The sequence below is a fragment of the Vidua macroura genome, chromosome 1 (genome assembly GCF_024509145.1).
Source record: "Vidua macroura isolate BioBank_ID:100142 chromosome 1, ASM2450914v1, whole genome shotgun sequence".
NCBI classification, from domain to species: Eukaryota; Metazoa; Chordata; class Aves; order Passeriformes; family Viduidae; genus Vidua; species Vidua macroura.
In genome coordinates, this window is record NC_071571.1 from 60,053,468 (window position 1) to 60,072,627 (window position 19,160).

At 38.4% G+C, this 19,160-nt stretch overlaps 1 protein-coding gene across 10 annotated transcripts in view; it reads left to right on the forward strand.

The window, feature by feature from the left end:
- SLC66A2 (solute carrier family 66 member 2) overlaps positions 1 to 19,160 on the forward strand; it is a 165,521-nt gene that overhangs the window by 2,809 nt on the left and 143,552 nt on the right. For 8 of the 10 annotated variants that reach the window (XR_008440802.1, XR_008440790.1, XR_008440793.1 and 5 more), the window contains exons 3-4: positions 6,978 to 7,111; positions 11,332 to 11,385. Coding sequence is in view for 7 of the 10 variants with exons in the window: in XM_054000390.1 (XP_053856365.1) it covers positions 6,978 to 7,111; positions 11,332 to 11,385 (188 nt within the window). In the remaining 3 variants the exon portion in view is untranslated. The remainder of the gene's footprint in view (positions 1 to 6,977; positions 7,112 to 11,331; positions 11,386 to 19,160) is intronic. The other 2 variants (XM_054000417.1, XM_054000426.1) reach the window with 1 other exon arrangement.

The following is a 19,160-nucleotide window of genomic DNA, read 5'->3' on the forward strand; positions in this document are numbered from 1 at the left end:
GAAATTAGTAAGTTTTTATTTATTTTGTTTTAAATTTATTAAATAATTTAATCCATTCTGGTGCCAGGACAGAATTGTTCCTACAAGTAATTTTGTTCTGTATATAATTTTCCCCCCAAGTACCACTTGACATCTCCTTCCCTTTAGATTTCCCAGATTAATCCAAGTCTCTCTTCTGAAAACTCTACTGCCATAAAGCTTCCGGTTTAATTTGGTTTCACTTCATTACCTCTGATTATTAAGCATGTGATTTGAGCCAGAGCAATTTTTTCTGGACTTCCTCTCCACCCTCATCCAAAAAGAAGTACTTAAATTGTTAGGCCTTAAAAACTTTCAAGTTTTAATAGTGTTGCTTTTCAGGACTTAATTATTTCCTAGGATGGCTGATGTTTCTATTGTTTTTTACTTGTTTGTTTTGTTTTTAACTTCAAAGACATTTCTGTAGTTTGTTTCTGTTGTGACTTCCAGGTTTTCCCTGAAATTTCATGTATTGAATTTATGGCTTGCAAGGACAGACTGTTCCTGCCTCTTACGCCTTTTATGCCTCTGTATTTTTACTCTTGGGTAGTGCTGGTGTTTCTGTATTTGTGTTACTCGTAACAGACCCAGTCCTCCCACCTTTCCCTTATGGCTTTATTATACTTCCTTCCCCTCAGCTGTGGGGGCAATTCCCTCATATTCTCTTGTGGAATGATGGATTCCACAGGTTCCTATAACTGTATTGGTTATTTCAGAGGTTATCCTTTTTTGGTTTAATGCCTGGTTTTGTTGTGGTTTAAGTTTGACCTTTCATCTCCCCTCCAAATACAGTACTTGCTTCATAATCTTCTTGGCATGTTTTATGTGTCAATAGAGTTTCAGCTGGTGGATTGCACTGTGACAGTAGCCAGTGAACAAAGTACTACTCAGATCAATCCTCTTTCCAGTTACCTGTTCTTATCAATTCTGTTTCTCTGATTAGACTGTTTTCAGCGGTAAGCCGTCTTTTGAAGTCAAGAAGACTCAGTGCAATGCCTCTCTTCCTTGTCATTCTTACATCTAATCACTTAATTTCAGTATTTTCCCAAAGAACTTTTAGTTTACTAGTGATGACAATAGCACAGTATCCATTTTTCATGCTTCTCTTTCACATATTGTCTCAAAATGTCATCTGTAAGGAGCTGTTTCTGCTTTCACTTATGTGTATTTGGCCTTGCTGTGTTCCAGCAATGTGCCAGAACTTTGTGTGAAAGGACTGGTCTGGAAGAATGAAGACAGGGTATGGATAGCAATGGGTGTGATTCTACTTCACTTTATTTATGCATGCATGGCTTTTGTTTAGGAAAAAGAAACTAGAAGTTTGGCCATGTTTAAGTCTTATGCCCTTTTAAAGAGGATTCTTAAAAAAAAAATTTAAAGGTAGGCAATTTGTGCTTATAACATCAGAAGGGAGTCTCTGTTTAGCAGTGTGAAGAGCAGATTTTGTGCTGTAGTAGATTTTATGCCAATTTAACTTTAGTAGTAATCAGTTGTTACAATTTTATCTAACACATCAAAGCAATGTGTATTTTGGGGTGCCAGTATAGCTGCTAGATATGATTTATGGCTGCATCAGCTGCCCCTTTGTTTAGTCCAGCCATTGTCAGTACTGCTTCTCCTGTCTGTCTTCTCCAGCCCCACAGGCCATTGTTTCTCTGGACTGGTCAACTTGGGGAAAGTCTACACTGTGGATAGGCATCGAGAGGCAGTGCAGAACTCCAGGCTTTTTAATTCTGGTGCATATGAAAGTGTATGGCCTGTTCAAAAAAAAAAAAAACAAAAAAACAACCTGATAGCAATTTTCTTCCCTCTACATTTTTAATTAAACACTGCATTACAATTTTTGATTACTTGTGCCTTGTATCTTATTAAACGTTCTTGAGTTAGCTCTGTGTTCTTGCTCAAGGGATGCTTTGAAGTGATTATCTGTTTAAGGTGTCCCAGGCTGTTTGGAAGTTGTGGGATGGCTTCCAGAGTTCCCTGTGGCACTAGACCAAGGTGCACACATCATCTGGGTTTGTGTGGCCTGCCGGCTGCCAACTGAGTAGCTTTGCATTGTCATGATGGACAACAGGAATGAGAAGGCGGGTGAGAGTTGTCTAATCAGTTGGGGGTGGAGGATGGAGAAAAACTTACTTGTAGTTCTCCCTCTCTACCCCCTCTGTCTCTCTTCACCCTTTCTTTTTTAAAACAGAGCTTATAAGAGATAAATTACAGTTTCTTCTAATATTAAAATGAGAATAAATAGGTAGAGAAAAAGGAATTATAGATTTCTTACAAATCAGTGTAGACATTTTTATATATATTTTGACTAAGTGCAGCCAAAAGTACTTACGTTGCCTGCTATCCCCAGAAGTTTTAGGGATTTTTTTTCAGTTTTACATTTTGTAAAATGGATGTCATTATATGATAGGTTTGTATATTTTCCAAGAAGACAATATTCTTTCCAAAGGTTTTGAGCTGCAGTTCCAAAGGACACTGTCCTGTCCTAAAACTCATACAGCAGTGCCACAGAAATCCAAAAACAGAAAATAAAACCATCCAGTTTTGGAGTTGTTCTCACAAAATAGTTACCGTAAGGTAAACCGTGGGAACAAGTTCTGATAGCCAGGGACAGGATGGAGACTATGGACTGTGTTATTTTTGAGCAAAGATAACCCTCTACCCATTCCACATCAGTTGATGTGAAACAAAAAGTCTTCTTAAAACAGCAATATCAATAGAGCTCAGAGCTCTCAGTGCTAGAGTCAATGGAATAAGCTCCCTGTTTAACAATAGAGGTTTAGAGACTCAAGTATGGAGCTGGAGGTAATTTACAGAGAAATTGTGAACTTGCTCTTGTCAGGGGTAGTTTCCTAGGTATTTATTGTGCTGTAGCATCTACAGTGCTACTTGTGGACCAGGTCCCTTCTGTCTTGTGTTGCTCTGGCTTTGGAAAGCAAAGCAGTGAAGTCTGAAGGACTTTCTGCAAGAAAGAGAAACTTGTGCTTTAAGGCTTCTATTACTAAAATGAGTCTTGCCAGTTTTTACCATATGTGGCGTGTGGGATGATGCTGTGAATCAAGCTGATGGAATGACTAGAACTTCGAAAGATTGCCTTACGTATGGCCTGCTGGTATCTTGCTCAGATATTGAGAGCAAAAGTGTTATGCAATTCTTCCTCCTTTGTATAAGTGCCACAGAGCAGGGATAAGAAGTGCTATTGTTTTGTGCAGTAAGTAAAGTAGAATTTTGTATGCCCAAGTGAGGAGCTTCGTTTGGGATGATGCATAAAGTCTTGGAAGTTTGCATGTCAAGAGATGTATCAAAAGATCCTATTGCAAAACTAGTTTGTTTCTTCTTTCTGCTTAAATCCTACAGTTTAAATTCGGCAATTGTGTGGGATGACTTTCAGGACAGCTGCTGTGCTGCTACCCTGGGCTGTCTGTTGTGATCATGGTAGTGTGTGGTGTATCCTGTGTGCTTTCCCTGTTGCCTAGAATCTGTAACTTCCCAAAGAGCTGAAAAGCAGACAGCAGATGAAAGCTGGAACAGCATCTCGGAGTGTAGGAGGAAACAGAGTGGTCAGGGTCATGGTGATGTGGTTGCACCAAAAGCAGTCAGTTTCTTTTCAAAGATGTCTTAGGAAAAGTGATAAGCAAACCTTTTATGTTTGGTCTAGCTTAGGCTTCTTTTTCACAATTGGCATTTGCCATTTTGAGTAGGCCCAGGACTGGAATAGCAGGATTACTGCAGAATTGAATTGTACCAATGGAATTACGTCGTTTTCTCAATTACTAGTTAGTCTCTGCTCTAGCTTGAATGTGTACTTCTCTTGTCTTCATCACCCTGAACATGCATTAGTCATTTGAAGGCTGTGGAAACACATAGCATGTAAGGCACTCCCCCCCTTTATTTGCATATTTGACTAGTACAGGAAATAAAGGGTTCTTTTTTTTTTTACAAATTAAGTAAACAATGGAAAAGCACTTTGTCTCTTTGTAGTCTGACATATGAACTCTGAGTTCCTTGAATACTGCAAGTGTCACTGTTCACTTTGTTACATAATGCTGTAGTTATAGGATGAAAATGCAGAATAACGGTGGTGACCCATCACCCCCAGGACTTCAAAGCTGATCTTTTCCACAAGCCTGTTCTAGTATCCTAAGGCTCTTCGCCTTTCTCTCATAAGGTGCTTTAATTACCTTAATGTGCCTCCTCTCCTGGTTCCTGCTTACGCAGAGACAGGAATAATGTCTGTGAGGCAGAAAGGAAACAGAACATGGAATGGCACGCTCTCCCTACAGGGCTTACATCCTGTAGTGCTCCTGGCTCAGCCTGGCCTGAGGAGTCTTAAACTGGATTAAGTGTTGCTTTGGCAGGCCCTGATATTAATGCAAAATAGGGTAAGTAACTCGGAGTGGTGTTTGTCCATGATCCTGAGCAAAATGAGTGTTCTGGCTTTACTTTCACAGCTTCAGGAACCCAAGAGTGGTCCTTGACAGTGGTATTCCCTTCAGTCTTGCTGCCCAGGTAGTGTGGTGTAATCCATGTGGTGTAGTTTGCTCTGCCTGTTGGTTTCCATGGCAGCTGTTTGTTTTCCTGTTTATGTGATCTAGTTTAGTGGGTTGTGTTGCCTGTAAGACTCATTCTGGGGTTTGGTGTTTGGGGGAGATACATTTAATATAAGTATGTTTTGTTATATAAACTTTGTTGTTTTGAAAGGATGGTTGTGAAAAACCCTGCAGGTGGTTTGCATTGTTTGAAGTTTCCATAAGAATTTTTAAATATCCATTTTAACTCTCTTGTGTGTTGTGAGTTTTGTTTTACTTTTTTTTTTTCCACCTAGTGTTTAGGGGGAGAGGGTCTGTAGCAGTACTTGAATCTCATGACAAATTGTTGTGATCAGAGAAGCATGTGGCTATGCTTATTTGTTTTTGTAGTGAGTGGGTATTTATAAAGCAAACAGTACTTTTGTGAGGCACCCATTAGTGAATGACCAATAATCTCATCAGCAGGGAGAAGCTAACCTTGCAGTGACCTGTGGCTGGATTTACTGTCATAATAGCTTCTAAGTTCTTGTGCTGCTAGCTCAGCCCCTCTTAAATGCATTACTGTATTTTTACATGCAAATACATTTGTAATTGGAGATGATTTTTCTAAATCTGATGTAAACTGGTTTATAGTTAACTGCTCTGTAATTCTCAGTAAGTATTTCCCATATTTTTTCTCATCCCTGAGTAAGAGACAAATATAATAGTATTGAATTCCTGTAGATGAGGGGAACTTGGCTGCAGTCAGCAACACAGGCTGAATGAGCTCTGGAATCATGAACCTGGAGCATAGGCTAGACTAAACTTTTATTCTTTTCCCCTGCATTTTGAACTAGTGCAGTGAAAGCCTTATTTAGAGCACACACTGCCTATGATTATGCTTATCATCTGTGTTCTTTATTTCCTTCCTCATAATGTCCTCCAAATTTGGTACAGTAAAGGCTCCATTGAGGGTAGAAGTGGGGGACTAAAGGTTACAGAACTACTATTCCTGCAGTAGTAACTGGTTGGCCCTCTGGCAGGAGTGTGAAGGCTCAAGGAGTTGTACTTTTCCTTAGCTGTATGCCATTAAACAGGAAATACTTGACTGTTTTCATTGATGTGGGTGCCTTGGCTGTTCTGCACACGATTTCCAAGGAAGCTAGTTAAGGGCTTTCCAGTCTCTCTCCTGTTCCTTGTTAGTTGACTCATAACAAAAAATCTCTCTGATGAAATGATTGCAATGGAAACACAGTAGTGTGAGACAGCATGATAGTGAACCTGGCTGGTTTCTACTAGCATGGAGTTCGGCCATAAAAGTAGCCCAAGCATAACATTACATTTTGCCAGGGTGCTGTAAAACAGGAACTGTCAAGAAGAAGACAGTAATTGCCATGCCTGTGAGGCTTGGGACTCTGTCAGCATGATGTGGTTGAAGATTGACCTTAGTAACTGTGCTGTTAGGAAATTTAGAAAGCCTGTGGGCCTCATGGTGCAGGCGAGGGAGCTGGGGAACACAGCAATATGTTCTGACCAAATCACTTCCTCAGCATCTCTGTTTTCAAGGCATAAAACCTGGCAGAACTGAGTACAGAGAAGCAGCTCACTGTGATGTGTGTGTCACCTTCCTGTTGTAAATGCAATATGCTTCAAGGGCTGCACATGATAAGCTTCCACCCTTAACCCTTTATGCACTTACTGAGTGTGTGGTGGGGATTGCTGAGCTTTCATCAAGTGATGTAGGAAGAGCATTACTGATCTCCACTGAAGGCTTCTCCTTTTCCTACAGCAGAATCTTGTGCAATCACTTAAGAGTAAGCTCTTCAATCAGGACTGGCCACAGTTCAGGTTCACCCTCTATTGTGTGAAGGAAGTGCACGGAAGCTCCCATGACACATCATCTGTAGTTCCTTACTTCCCCCAGTCTTGGTCCAAATAAGGCAAAAATTGATTAAATTGTTGTTGTGTTCTGCAGACCTTTTCCACTCAGATGTCTAGACAGCGCTGTGGGTGTTTATTTCTTTATAGGGCAAGTGCTGTTGTTTTATGACTTAACTTAAAAATGGAAAATTGAGAAAGGGAAGTTTTGCACAAAGTTCATGTAAAATCTTTGGAGTGTGTGTGTGGCGAGCACACATAACTGGTGTTAATGTGACATAACTCTCTGATCTCTCTGTACCGACTTACTGCTTAATGGATGTGATTCCCCTTTCAAAACAATAGGTTTGCTGCTGGCTTTTGAAGCAAAGATTTAAGCTTCTCTCTTCAGCATCTCTAGGATCAGTCCACTGGAATGTTGAAATAAGGTTCTCAGATACTTCTGCTCTGAGCTCCTCTATGGGCAGCTAGGTCTGTCTGGTGACTGTGACTTCCTAAGCCTTCCATACCTGTTACTATTTCCTTTTCTAGGTGCCTAGATGTTTTACATACTTTCTTTTCCTTTTTTAGGTTTGGAAGGCGTTTTGAATCCCCTCTTTTGTGGCAGAGCATTATCATGATCATTACAATGTTACTGATGCTGAAACTGTGCACTGAAATTCGTGTGTCCAATGAACTGAATGTGAAACGCCGGTCTTTTGCAGGTCAGTGATGGGAATTGGCTTTTTTAGGATAAATATCTCTGAAAATATGGTGTGCTCTACTTTCAGTACAAAAGTTCTGTGTTGCAGTCCAGTCTCCCCACTGTAGCACTTTCTGAACTTTTTTTTTTGAAACTGCTTATTTTCCAGATAAAAATGTATGGCTGAAATTTTATTTTAGACAGGTCTTGGTTCAGTCTAGAAATAGGAGTTCTCCCTAATATTTCACAACACATTCTGAATATAGAGCTGGTTGTTATGTTATTGTGCTAGCCTGGATTTTTAAAAATATCTTGGCTGGAGTAAGAAGTTATTTTCTTCAGCTGTACTTTTTACCAAGTTCTTAGTTATGATCTTACACTATTATCTAAATGTTGTAATTGCAGACATTTGCTTTTGTAGATAATAATTTTTTATTTACTTGAGTTACTGACCATCAAGAAACCAGGTGCTTCTTACCATGGTTGCAAAACTATCTCTTTTTTTTTTTTTTTAATTTGTGTTCCATTTCCTTTGGCTTTAGTGTGGGATTACTTGGGATTTATGGGAATTTTCTCATATTTTTTATTTTGGTTAATTTTGATAATTTCAGTTGGGCCAGACTATTATTCTTGGTTTAATAAAATGTTCAGTCTTTGTGCAAAGTCCTTGCTTTTTCCCCTGCAGATAAGAAATGTGAGATGGGTAGATTTTTGTTTCTCTGTGTTGGCTTTGACTTACATTTTATGTAACAGCTTATTACCAACAAGAACAGAATTAACACTCTCAGCTTTCTGTCAGTTGTTTTGCCATTAAGGATGTATAATTTATTCTCTCCATCTGTTCTCTTCCACACTCTCTAGTAATTGAGGGTCTGATCCAATTCCATATATCCACAGCCATCAATAGAAGGCAGCAGCTCCTGGCTGTGCAGTTAGGGTAATTTATCTAATAGCTAAGGAAGCTACTTCCATTCCTGCTCACTGTGGAGTGTAGTGAGAAACTCTTCAGGTAAGTGAATTCATGTGGAAGAGGAGCTGCAATCCAGCTTCCAAACACAAGCTGCTGTGTTCACAGGGGTTTTCAGTCTGGCAGGATGAACGACTTAAAAACTGCTTTCAGCCAGATTTAGCAGCAGGTAAAATCCAGGAAGCATTTGGGAGGGGCATATATGCTTTTTTCCTCCTTTGCTGTTTGTGCTAGCATTTTGTGGAGTGACGGAGAGGTTTCTGTTTGCCCTTTCTGAGAGGAAATTGTTCTTGTGCACATTTACATACACACACACTTGCAAGCTCCTTCAGTAACCTTTGGACAGAAAAGGGAGGCTCTTCAGTTTTATATATAATGCTCTTTAAGCAACTCTCCCTGAAAATCATACAGTCTCCTAAGGGGTAATCAGTCCTTCCCTTAACAGATGATAGAAACTCTTTAAGTTTGCATTGTATTATATAAACCTTTTTCCTAAAACTCAGTTTGTCATACGGAATTTGCTAGAGATGGATTTTTACCTATTTGTAGTCCTTAATTATATGTTTTCATCGAAAGGCTTGCATCCTCCCACAAACACTGAGAATACTTGGAATATTTTTCTTACATGGGATTGATTTTTAGTAAGGACAACTGTATGATGGCTCAGAATGAACATTCAGATGCATACAAAGCTCCTTTCAAGCTGGCCAGAATGATAGGCTTCAAGCACAATATGAGTAGTTGTGAGAGCTCTGTTTCTAATCATACACCTAATCTTATCTCTAAAGTTTTATGGTGATCTAGGCAAGATGATAAGTCTGCAGACTTTCTTTCTTTCCTTTATAGCTTACTGGGGCTGTGAAGAGCTAGGTTTGAAGTCATTGTTTTTGGTTAACCTTGCAGAATCCTGAGGGAAGGTACAGCATTTCTGTATGATAATAAAATTATTATTTTTCACATGGCTGGTCTTCATTGCAAACTTTTTTTCTTTTCTGTCCTCCCTTTGAATGTTTTGACAAAATAGTCCAAAATATTTTAAAAGAATAGAATATTTCAGTGGAAGGGAATTTGCTCTTTTCTTATATTATTGTTAAATGTGGTATTTCTTCCAAGTGGCATAAATATATGTTTACCAGTGTGTTTTCAGTTGTGTGGGAATTGCCTTTTTTCCTTTTGTTTGTATTTTTCTCACAAATTAGGTCCCTTAAGTAATAATTAGTTCAGAAAGAATCTGCTTCCTATCTTGAAGCATTAAGAAGTAATCTCTCCAAATCCTGACAAGCTTGTTCTGTATTCTTTATTCTGTTTTCTAGTGTTACTGGCTTAGAATACCCAAAATGTCAATAACTATTCAAAACATATAAAGACATTCAGTCAATTTGATTGTACTTTCATTTGTAGAGTAACTATCATAGCATGAGAAATGCAGACTCCCTAGATTTTCTAGTAATGTTTGATTATTTTTTGGACTCTATTCAGAGAGAACTTAAAAAGATTATGTGAGTTTTCTTAAATTTTTTTCTGTTCTCACAGTTACTTCTCAATTATGGGATTTTCCCCTGCTCCCTCTTAGTATTGTAAAATGAAATAAGTTGAAAGTGGTGCAACCCATCTTGTGCTGTTGCTGCCTTCTCTGATTTTTTTGTTTTGGATACAGAGACTTTATCCTTCAATACATACCAATTGAAAACAGAGCAAATACTGTTCATATATCCAACTGTTCTATTATTTTTTTTTAACTTGCACTGTGTAGTCTGTTTTTAACAATTCAGGCTGGAGAAAGCCAGCACCCAAATCAGGCAAAATACAAAATGAACAAATACCCCAATTTGATTTAAAAAACTCCAGTGATGGGACAGTTCTCTCCCCTGCATAAGAATGCTTTGAAAACTACATGGAGTCTTCAGTTGAAATTAGCAGGCATCAACAATAGCTTCTTTTATCTTGGATCTTGTATTTAACCTCACTGCATCTTAAGTGCTCTAATGCAGATCTCCTGGTACCATTGTTGGGGTAAGAAAAATTTTCCATATTTGTTCCCAAGTTTTAAAGTTGTATCTGTGGTGCCATATGTATGCTTCGTTGTTGATTCAGTACAGAAAGGGCCAGGCTTCTTGTTAATTTTCTTGTTGTTGATTTTGTTCAAAGTATTGTAATATTTTGGGACATGATGTTGCTACCGTGCTAAAGAGCTGAATATTGAAATACAAATGTGGATGTGCTATGTCTTTACTCAAGAACCAAGAGATGGCTGAAGCAAGATTGTCACAGGTACAGACAGCTGAAAACATCTGGTTACTTTTGGGAATGTTGGTGGGCCAGAGCAGTTTCTTGATATTCTTAGAGAGACAGACACTCTCCCCAGATCAGCCTTCCACCTCTCTCCAGCAAAGATTCTAATAATGTCCAAGATGTTGTGACAGATTTGGAGCCCCTTGAATGTATGAACTATACTGAAAACCAGTGGACAATATTTGTTGAAAGGAGACTCTTGGACATCTCTCCGTACTTGTGCAGCCCAAACTCCACAAGTAGAACATGGGCTCCTGTGTTTTTTACATTAAGGTTATTTTCTCTTGCCATTCAACCAGTTTTGCTGGTTGACTTAATCTCCTTTGTAATTTGTGTCTTATTTATAGCACTCTGATCATTTGAAGAGCTTTGGTTTTGGCACTGGAAAAGTCTCTTGTGTAATAGACAGTTTTAAACTGGCAGAGGAAGGTTAGAGTGAAAGAGGTTTAGCATGCAACATGGTTGCAGATGAGGTCTGGTCTTGCCTTCTTGATGTTGGGCTTTGTGACAGTATTTTTAAATAGCATTTTCCACCAGAGGCAAGGCAACTACTGTCTCAGCTGTTAATACATACATATCCACACACCCAGTGTTGCTGAAGTAACAGGTTGTTTTCTCTGATCATAAAAAGTTAGAATTTATGTAGTCTAAAGTAAGAATCAAGCTGCCTGTTTCATTGTTTCTTAATCTTTTATTTTCCCCTCATAGGGACACTACTGTTGGGTTGTGCACTGAGACTGTTCTGTGGCTTCCTACTGCTCAGTCCTATCCTAACATTGTGGGGTGGGAGCCTTAGAGAAAGCATGGGGACTAAAATTTCTGGCATGTTTTGGTCTGGCTATTATTTTTTAATGAATAAAATGTACTAACTGACTAAACTGTAGCTCAAATAACCACTGTTGCATTTAATCCATTTAATCATAAAAGTCTGTTTGTCTTTCCTTTCTTTTTTTTTTTTTCTCCTTCAACTCTTTTTTATGTAGCTGCAGATAGTAAGGATGAAGAAATCAAAGCACCTCCCAAGAGATCCTATCTGGGTATGTACTGTACAAACCCATTCTGCCTGAAGTTGTCCCCTTAATCACATATTTCATGATTTGTTACTTTTTGTGATCATTTTTGGAAATGGTTGCATGATCATTTCTATAGAGAATGTTTGCATTACCTTTTTTTGACATACTAAAACTTGGTGTCTGTTTTATTTTTTTTTTTTTTAATTTTTCACCTGTCCACTTTTAACTTTCATGGAAAAGAGGAAAAGATGCTTTCAGCTCTATTTCAGTAACTAATTCTTTGAAGGCAGTTGAATTGACTGCTTTGTGTGTCTTCCTTACTTCTTCCCCAAGCTGGACAAATGAAACGGAGATCCACCTCTTCAGACTCAGTTGGCCTTTTTTCAGTTTTGGCCTGGAGGAAACTATGAAATATACAGCAGTATCTTTCAGCAGATATTTCACTTTGATATTCAAGCAAAGTGCCTGCATCCTTGTGAATATTCCTCTCTTTTTCATTATAGAGCAGCCTCAAAATTGCTATTTGGGAATTAGTAATGCCCAAGGTGAGAGCTTCCAATCTTCAGTTTCAGAGTTGGAATCTATGTTGTTTAATTTACCTAAAGAACAGGAAATATTAGGTGCAAACCAGCCTTGCAGTACTTTTTCCACTCTTAATAGTTTGGAATGACCGTTTTAGTCAAGTAATTGTGATTTTGTTTTAAATTAATTGGGGTATTGCATCAAAGAAGTTACACTGACACAGAAGTTAAAGTCAGCTTTTAGACTGGTTTTAACTGAACTGATTCAGAATCTTCCATTGGTACCAGTTGTGTTCTCTTTGCAGTTCTTGAGTTAGTGAGGGATCAAATCAACTGGCAATATCCAGGGCACAGAAGAACAATACTGTGGCAAAAGGAGAGTCTGCGTATTTCTCAACACACAGTTAATCAAGCTGGAGTTAGCTCTAAGAAACTGCCCAAGAGTGGTATTAACCTAAGTGTTTTCTTGAAGCCATAAGGCCATCCCTGCTTAGGTTAAATAAGACTCTCTTTTACTGATTCATCTTCTGGATCTCCCCTTTTAGATTTAGAGGCAAAATCCATGCTTTGGGAAATTTATCAGTTTTTTTGTCTTATACCAGTATTTTTGCAAAGCACCTTTTCCTTTTATATTTTCAAAACATTATTTTTTCAGGGTTTGGTATCAAACTATTTTCTATTTGTTTGTCTTTTACTTTAGTTTGTGTGGTCATTCTCACTAGCTTGCAACACTAACCATTGGAATGTAAGGTTTAAGCAGTTGTCTTCCTTGTGCCTGTATTCCTGTTGTCTTTTACTAGTTTCCAGCAATGCTTTATTTACAGTCTCAGAGGTATAAACAGTTGTCAGCTTCAAGTGGTTAAAATTAAACAGAAATAAGTAACTTAATGCGACCTTTTACTTATTTCAATCAGTTTTTTTTCTTTGTCTTTTTGGTTAAAAAGTCATTTGTTGGTAGTTTGATAGCCTAAAAAGATGTAGAATAAAGCACCACACATCTTAATCCAGCTGGTTGGTCTAAGTCTGAGACATTTGGTTAATAGCTATTAATTGAGGTTTTTTTTGGAGTTGCTTAGCAAAACTGGATAAATTGAATTACCGCTAAGGAACAAGACAGCCTTACACTACTACTCAGAAGTTTAAAGACTGGGTGGGGAAGTCTGAAATATGACCATTCTCACTGCTATAAAGAAATTAGAAATGTTTTAAGCTGTTTGTGTATAATGTGCATACAGAAGTATGTGCTGGTTGTATAAAGAGTGGGGTGCACAGAGCTGTGTGTCAGAGTTTATGTCATACTCAATTTACATAGGGCTTAACTGAGCTGTGCCCTGCAGTGCTGTGTTTTGCTACAGCTCTGGGGAAGCTCACTTAAGAGATTAGCTGAGGGGAATATTTACCATATTTTCATGTGTTAGTGCATTCTCGTTATGTCCTTTAATGAGTTTTAATTAAAACTTCTGCTCAAGAAGAACAAATTGGTTTTTAATTTCCTTTGAATAATTGAGTGGTGTAAAAACTTTTTCAATGTATTTTTAGGCTTCAGAAATTATTATTTTCTTTTTCTGGTCATGTAGTAAATTATGTTTGTAAATGAAGATGGTCTCTGAAAACTATTTCACTCTAGAGCTGTTGAACAATTAATTTGAAAATGTACTGGGCTATCAATGAATTTTAGGTGAACTTATTAGATAAATACAGAGGCATTTGTTTAGTGCTTCTCCTTGAATAGGAACTGAACTCCTGCTGAGCTCCCTGAGATTGCTTTTTTGTTTTATTGTCAGTATTTCAAGAAACCACTTAATGCCACTGTTTTTCCACATGTTATCTAAAAAAGCCTTTATCTCTGTCACATGACTCTGAAAAGTGACTTTATCAGTCAGTACTGAGAGAGAGTTGAGGGTGTGTGGGAAGGTTACTGCAGTTTGAGTGACCTAAAAAATTTACAGTAAGTTTGGCCGCAGGGTGTAGGGTTTTCTGATTCCATAAAGAAATAAAATGATTTCCCCTTTTTTTTCTTGGCGAAGGAAAGATTAAAAAGAAGTAACTCCAATTCTGAAGGATTAATGCTTTATTTCCTTTGTTTTCTAATTCAGGTATCTAGTTCTACCTAGTGCCTGGTAGCATGGCAACTGCCGAGCTGAGTGAGGTGCAGTTGAGTTGAAATTTGGGTTTTTGCTTTTTCCTTGTTTCACGATGAGATGATTTAGAACAAATGTGAATAAGTGTATTAATCTGTTTTGCTAAAATACAAATTCCATAGATATATTTTGAGCCCTGTAAGTGTTGGAGACTTTTGGGGTAACAAAATCATTAAGGAAGTAACAAAACATCACTATAGCTCCAAAGAGCCTGTATTGTTTAAAGTTTTTCAGAGTGGTTTCAGTGTGTGGCAGGTGAGCCTCAAGGTGGATGGGACTTGCTGGATTTCTTTTTTTCCTTTTAAGTAGATGGTTAAGCATTTAGAAAGACATTTCTGTGATTTCTTTCCCTCTCTGCAGATGGTTTTAACACTTGCTGTATTACTGAATCCTGAACCTTGGTTTTAACTCAAAAAAACCTCATCAAATCACATTAAATTTTAAAACATGAGTAATAAAAATTAGTGGTAATGAAACAGGAAGAAAACTTAGATTCATCGAATACCTGTTGCAAAATATTTTAAACTACTAAACATTTTTTAGGGGGGAAAAATAAATGTATGTATCGTTAACTTTGCAGACTTATATCTGCATAATAACGAGGAGAAAATAGTAATGTGAATTGAGCAGGTGCAGGCATCTGCTCAATGTTTCCACTGGCAGTGTGACAGTCTGGTGAATAACTCACACTTCCACCTCGCCTTTTGTCTGTGCTCTTTAGTTAGCTCAGGGCATCATTTGGCTTGTGTTGTTCAACAGCACCACCACAGTGTTTATATATTTTAGAGCAGCACTGATACATTACATGTGCCATGAAGGATCTAAACTTTATTTAATCAGCTCTCTGACTTCTTCTGTTCAGTGCTAGGTCTGTTTCAGCTCAGTGGGGCATCCTACGCAGCTTGCAGGCGAGCACTGTGGTTTTCCAGGAGTGGTCTGTAAGTAACATGCACAATGTGCTTCTCTGTCCAGCCCCGACACCCTGAGCAGAGCTGGAGACAAAGAAGAGGCACAGCTTTCCTTGCTGGTTGTGGGCAGCACCTTGGTATCATTGAAAGTGCTTGACTTCTTCACTGTGCTGCCCAGTAGTTGAATTCCCTGTACAGCTGGAATGATGAGAGCAGAGTTGTTGCTGGGGTGTCACCACCTCTATCTGTGTGTAACTGAACATGGAAGTGCTCTTGGAAGGATTTTGATCCCTCCTCCCCAGGATTATATGTATCCTTGTTAGACTAATTTCAGAGTGCTTTTGTTAGTATTTTGGGGAGGATGTTCAGGAGAAGGGATTGTAATGGCATGTCTGTGAGAAAACAGCATGCCAAAAGGATATTTTTTTTCTTGTTTGTTTTGCTTTGTTTAGTTTTATGGTTTGTTTTTTTTTTTTAATTTTACTTTTTAAAAAAAGGATTTACAAAAACGTATTAATGGGCTTCTAGTTGTTGAAGAATTCAGGTCTACTCTGCCTGAGAAAATGGCACCTGTCTGCATTGACACTTTGGTTGTAATTCTGTGTATGATGGGAACAGTCATTTCCCCATGTCTTTCTCTGCATCAATTTTTTGACCTTTCAGGAGACAAAAGAGAGTAAGAAATGGAGATTATAAACACATAGGGGCAATTTAAAGTTTGTTTTAAGTAAATACTGAAGTGGTAAGCATTGGTGTCTTTTTTAATACATAAGTTTGGTTTCTTTTTAGTCAATGTTGCAAAAGAGACCAACACAAGTCTGGAAAATCATTTTTCTTTACAGGTATGGGTCTGTGCTGGAGGTCTAAGTTACTTACTATTCAAGCATTTCACAACAATTCAGTCCAAATAGAACACTTGATTTTTTAAAAAAAGGAGCTTAGAAATTGTTGGCATACTGAACAGATTGAACAGATAACTTTTTTTTTTTAAGCTACAGACAGATAGGGAATAGTTTCATTTAAAAAGTTGTTCTTTTATTTTCATAGGGAATTCGTCCTGAACCATTTCAAGTTCAACACTAAAATAATTTTCTTTCAGAAAACATGAGAAAAATGGGTTTGTATCAGTCTGTTTTCTGGGACCAGTTTTATGTTTCCAAGTAAATACTCTCTTTCAGGCTTTGAAGTTCCATTCAGTGTAAATCTTTCTTCAGCCCCCTAGGCTAATGGGCCTCAAAATAAAAGTTCTGTGGCCTTTTATGTCCTGTTGAAAATGTTGAAAGTGGTTCAGTAGGAGGGCATACCTTTTTGCAGGCTTATCTGTTATTATTCAGAAGGTATAAAAGGGAAGGTTAAGTTTAAATTCTATATTCCAGAGAGACATTTTCCTTTCAGAAAGACAGATGGGAAGAGAGAAACCCAAGGGATGATTGTTGAGGCCTCTGAGCAGCTATAATCTCTGCCTCTGGCAGTTTGCAGTTTCCTTAAGGTGAAAGATCCAGAAATACACACACCCACTGCAGTGAGGTGGAGGCATGAGGCCAATCTGTTTCCTGCCTGCCTGAGTGCTGTGAAAGCACATTCCTGATCACAGTGGTCAGGAATTAATTTTCTTTTAAATTTTCCCATTTCCCTATGCTGGAGTCAACTGGCCCACCTGATTCTCTGGAAGGTGGAGCAAGGGGAGAGGGAGAATTGAAGTAAATCCAGAGACTTACAGATGAAGTGCTGAGGGATCCACATGGACAAGTCACTCTTGTAATGCATGGCATGTAGCAGGTTTAGGCCTCAGAGGCAGGTGGTGGCTTTGCATGAGAGTTACGGTGGTCACCTTTCGAAAACCTAATGGTATTTCTTTTCATGGGATGCGTGGATGAACTGGGCAACAGAAGTGGAAGAGACTGACATTACCTGTACCATTGATATGTAAAGTATGAAGCAATAACTTCCAAGTCTTAAACTGATCTCAGATGTGTTGTTCCATTCATGAGCTGCAGACTTATCGGTAGTTGTAGTTAAGCCATAGGGAATAATCCAGTGTTGTGGACTCACCCCGGCATGCAGCTCTTCTCAGCAGAGCCACCCACACGCTCCCCTGCAGTGGGTGGGAGGGGAGAGTCAGAAGGCTAGAGCTGAGAAAATTCCTGGGTTGAGGTAGAGATACTTTAATAGGTGAAGCTGTGCATACAGGCAAAGCAAAATAGGGATTAATTCTCTACTTCCCATCGGCTGCCAAATGTCCAAACATTTCTAGGGAAGTAGGAATTCATAATGGGACATGATGGAGACAAAATCTGTAATTTCAGACATCCCTGCTTCTTCCTCCTGAGCATGGTGCTTACACTTTCTGTGATTACTTGATGAATATGTGAGCCAGCACAGGCAGACTCAGCTGTGATTTGCTTATCTCCAGAACAGGGCAGGAATCTCAGGCATGTTTGATAGGATGCCTCTTAACACAGTTGTATGTTACCTAAACACAGATGCTTGAGTTGCCTCTTGAAGAAAGGTGAGGTGATGAAATGTGGTATAAATCCAAAAAACCACAGCGTTTTTTCCGATCCCAAGAAATGCCAAGGACTCCTCTCTTAATTCTGCTTTCTGGTGTAGTAGTGTATGGGAGCTGTGGAGCACCTGTTACTTCATGCTAGCACATGGGTCCTCCTTCTCAAGTTGAAGTCTCATCTTAGTCAGCATGATTCATAGTGGATTCTTACTGGGTCTGCCAGTTATCTGAAAATTGAATGACATGTGTCTGCCAGGTAAATAGTTTTTTTGGCTGCTGACCTGCTGTTTTCTTTATGTAGGTAGCATAACTCAAAGGTGAGATCTTATTTAGGTGGTAATACTTAATCATTTTTTCCCAGAATTTTGGTTAGCACAATGGTGGTTGAACAGGTTCCTACTGATCTTGAGGTTTGTTTTGGAATTTAGCTATTCTACCTTAATTTAAGATAAAACTAGAATTGGTAGGCAGAGAGGTAATGTCCTTGAACAGACAACTTGGGGAAAAAGTGTTTTCAACTGTGCAAGTTCTTGTGCAGGTCTGAAATAGAAGCAGTGAGCTTCAAGCTCCTTTCAGTTTGGAAGCTGCTTTTCTCCAAGTTTAACTTGTGTATCTGTTACAACAGTTAAGCAGGAAGAATAGTTGCCTCCTGCCAGGTCATCATGGTTGCCTGTGGGATGGAGAATGGAATGAACACTCACCATGGAATGTGGATGGGTGAGTTGCATTTCAGGTTATATTTTTAGTGGGCAATGAAGCCAGCGGTTCTGGAGTCTGTAATTTTTGGTTATCCATTGATGAATTTTAGTTTCTAGAGTTATTGTTCGGCAGCTTTACAAAAAAATGTTCATCTTTTGGGCTTCACTCAGAGATTTGAGTTGGCACCTTTGACAATGAAAAGGTTATCTGCCAATAATTTTTCTCTCCTTAGTTGTATGTGTGAGATGGTGACTAGTGGTTGTTTCATATTAGCCACATGTTTTGCACCAGCAAAGTTGATACACTATACAAAGTATTTTGCATTCAGTGGTAAATGTAATAGCATTCCTGTGCTTTGAGAGCTGTATTGTAAAAAGTACTCTTTCAAAATACTTGAGAAATTGGAACTGCCACCTGCAACTTCTTTTAGTTATTAAACTGAATCCTCTGAAGCCTTAAGCACTGAAGGGGTTATTCTGATCTTGTGTAATGTGGACAATAACATTTTGCTTGTATTTTATTGTATTGCATACAGTAACTTGTGGTTAAGCTGGTTCTTCTTCACAGTTAAAAAAATTACCCATTTTTAATCAGCAAGGTTCAAAGTACCACTTTGTAAAGTGAAATGTCCTCGGTTTTTAAATTTTTAACAGGTTACCATTGAACAGAGTGGACTAGATATCCTGCAGAAGGCTTTTCTCATCCTGACTATTGTGAGATTGTAAATAAAATACTTGTGATTTCCTCTTTCAACTGTATTAGCTTTATAATGTTTTGTATAATATGTTAATTAATTTGGCTTCTGTCATTGGTGGTAATCAAACAATATACATATTCTCTATCCCTAAAACGGAGAGTTGAGAAGGTATTAACTGTGTTTACTTGTTATCAGGGCAGGGAACTTGAAGGACAGTGTTCTATTTTTGCTGCTACCGCATTTTGAAATTATTATTTAGCTCCCTTTAAGTTTTCATCTTACAGACAGTAGGGAAGTAGTCAAACACAGACTTGTACAATCCCTTGT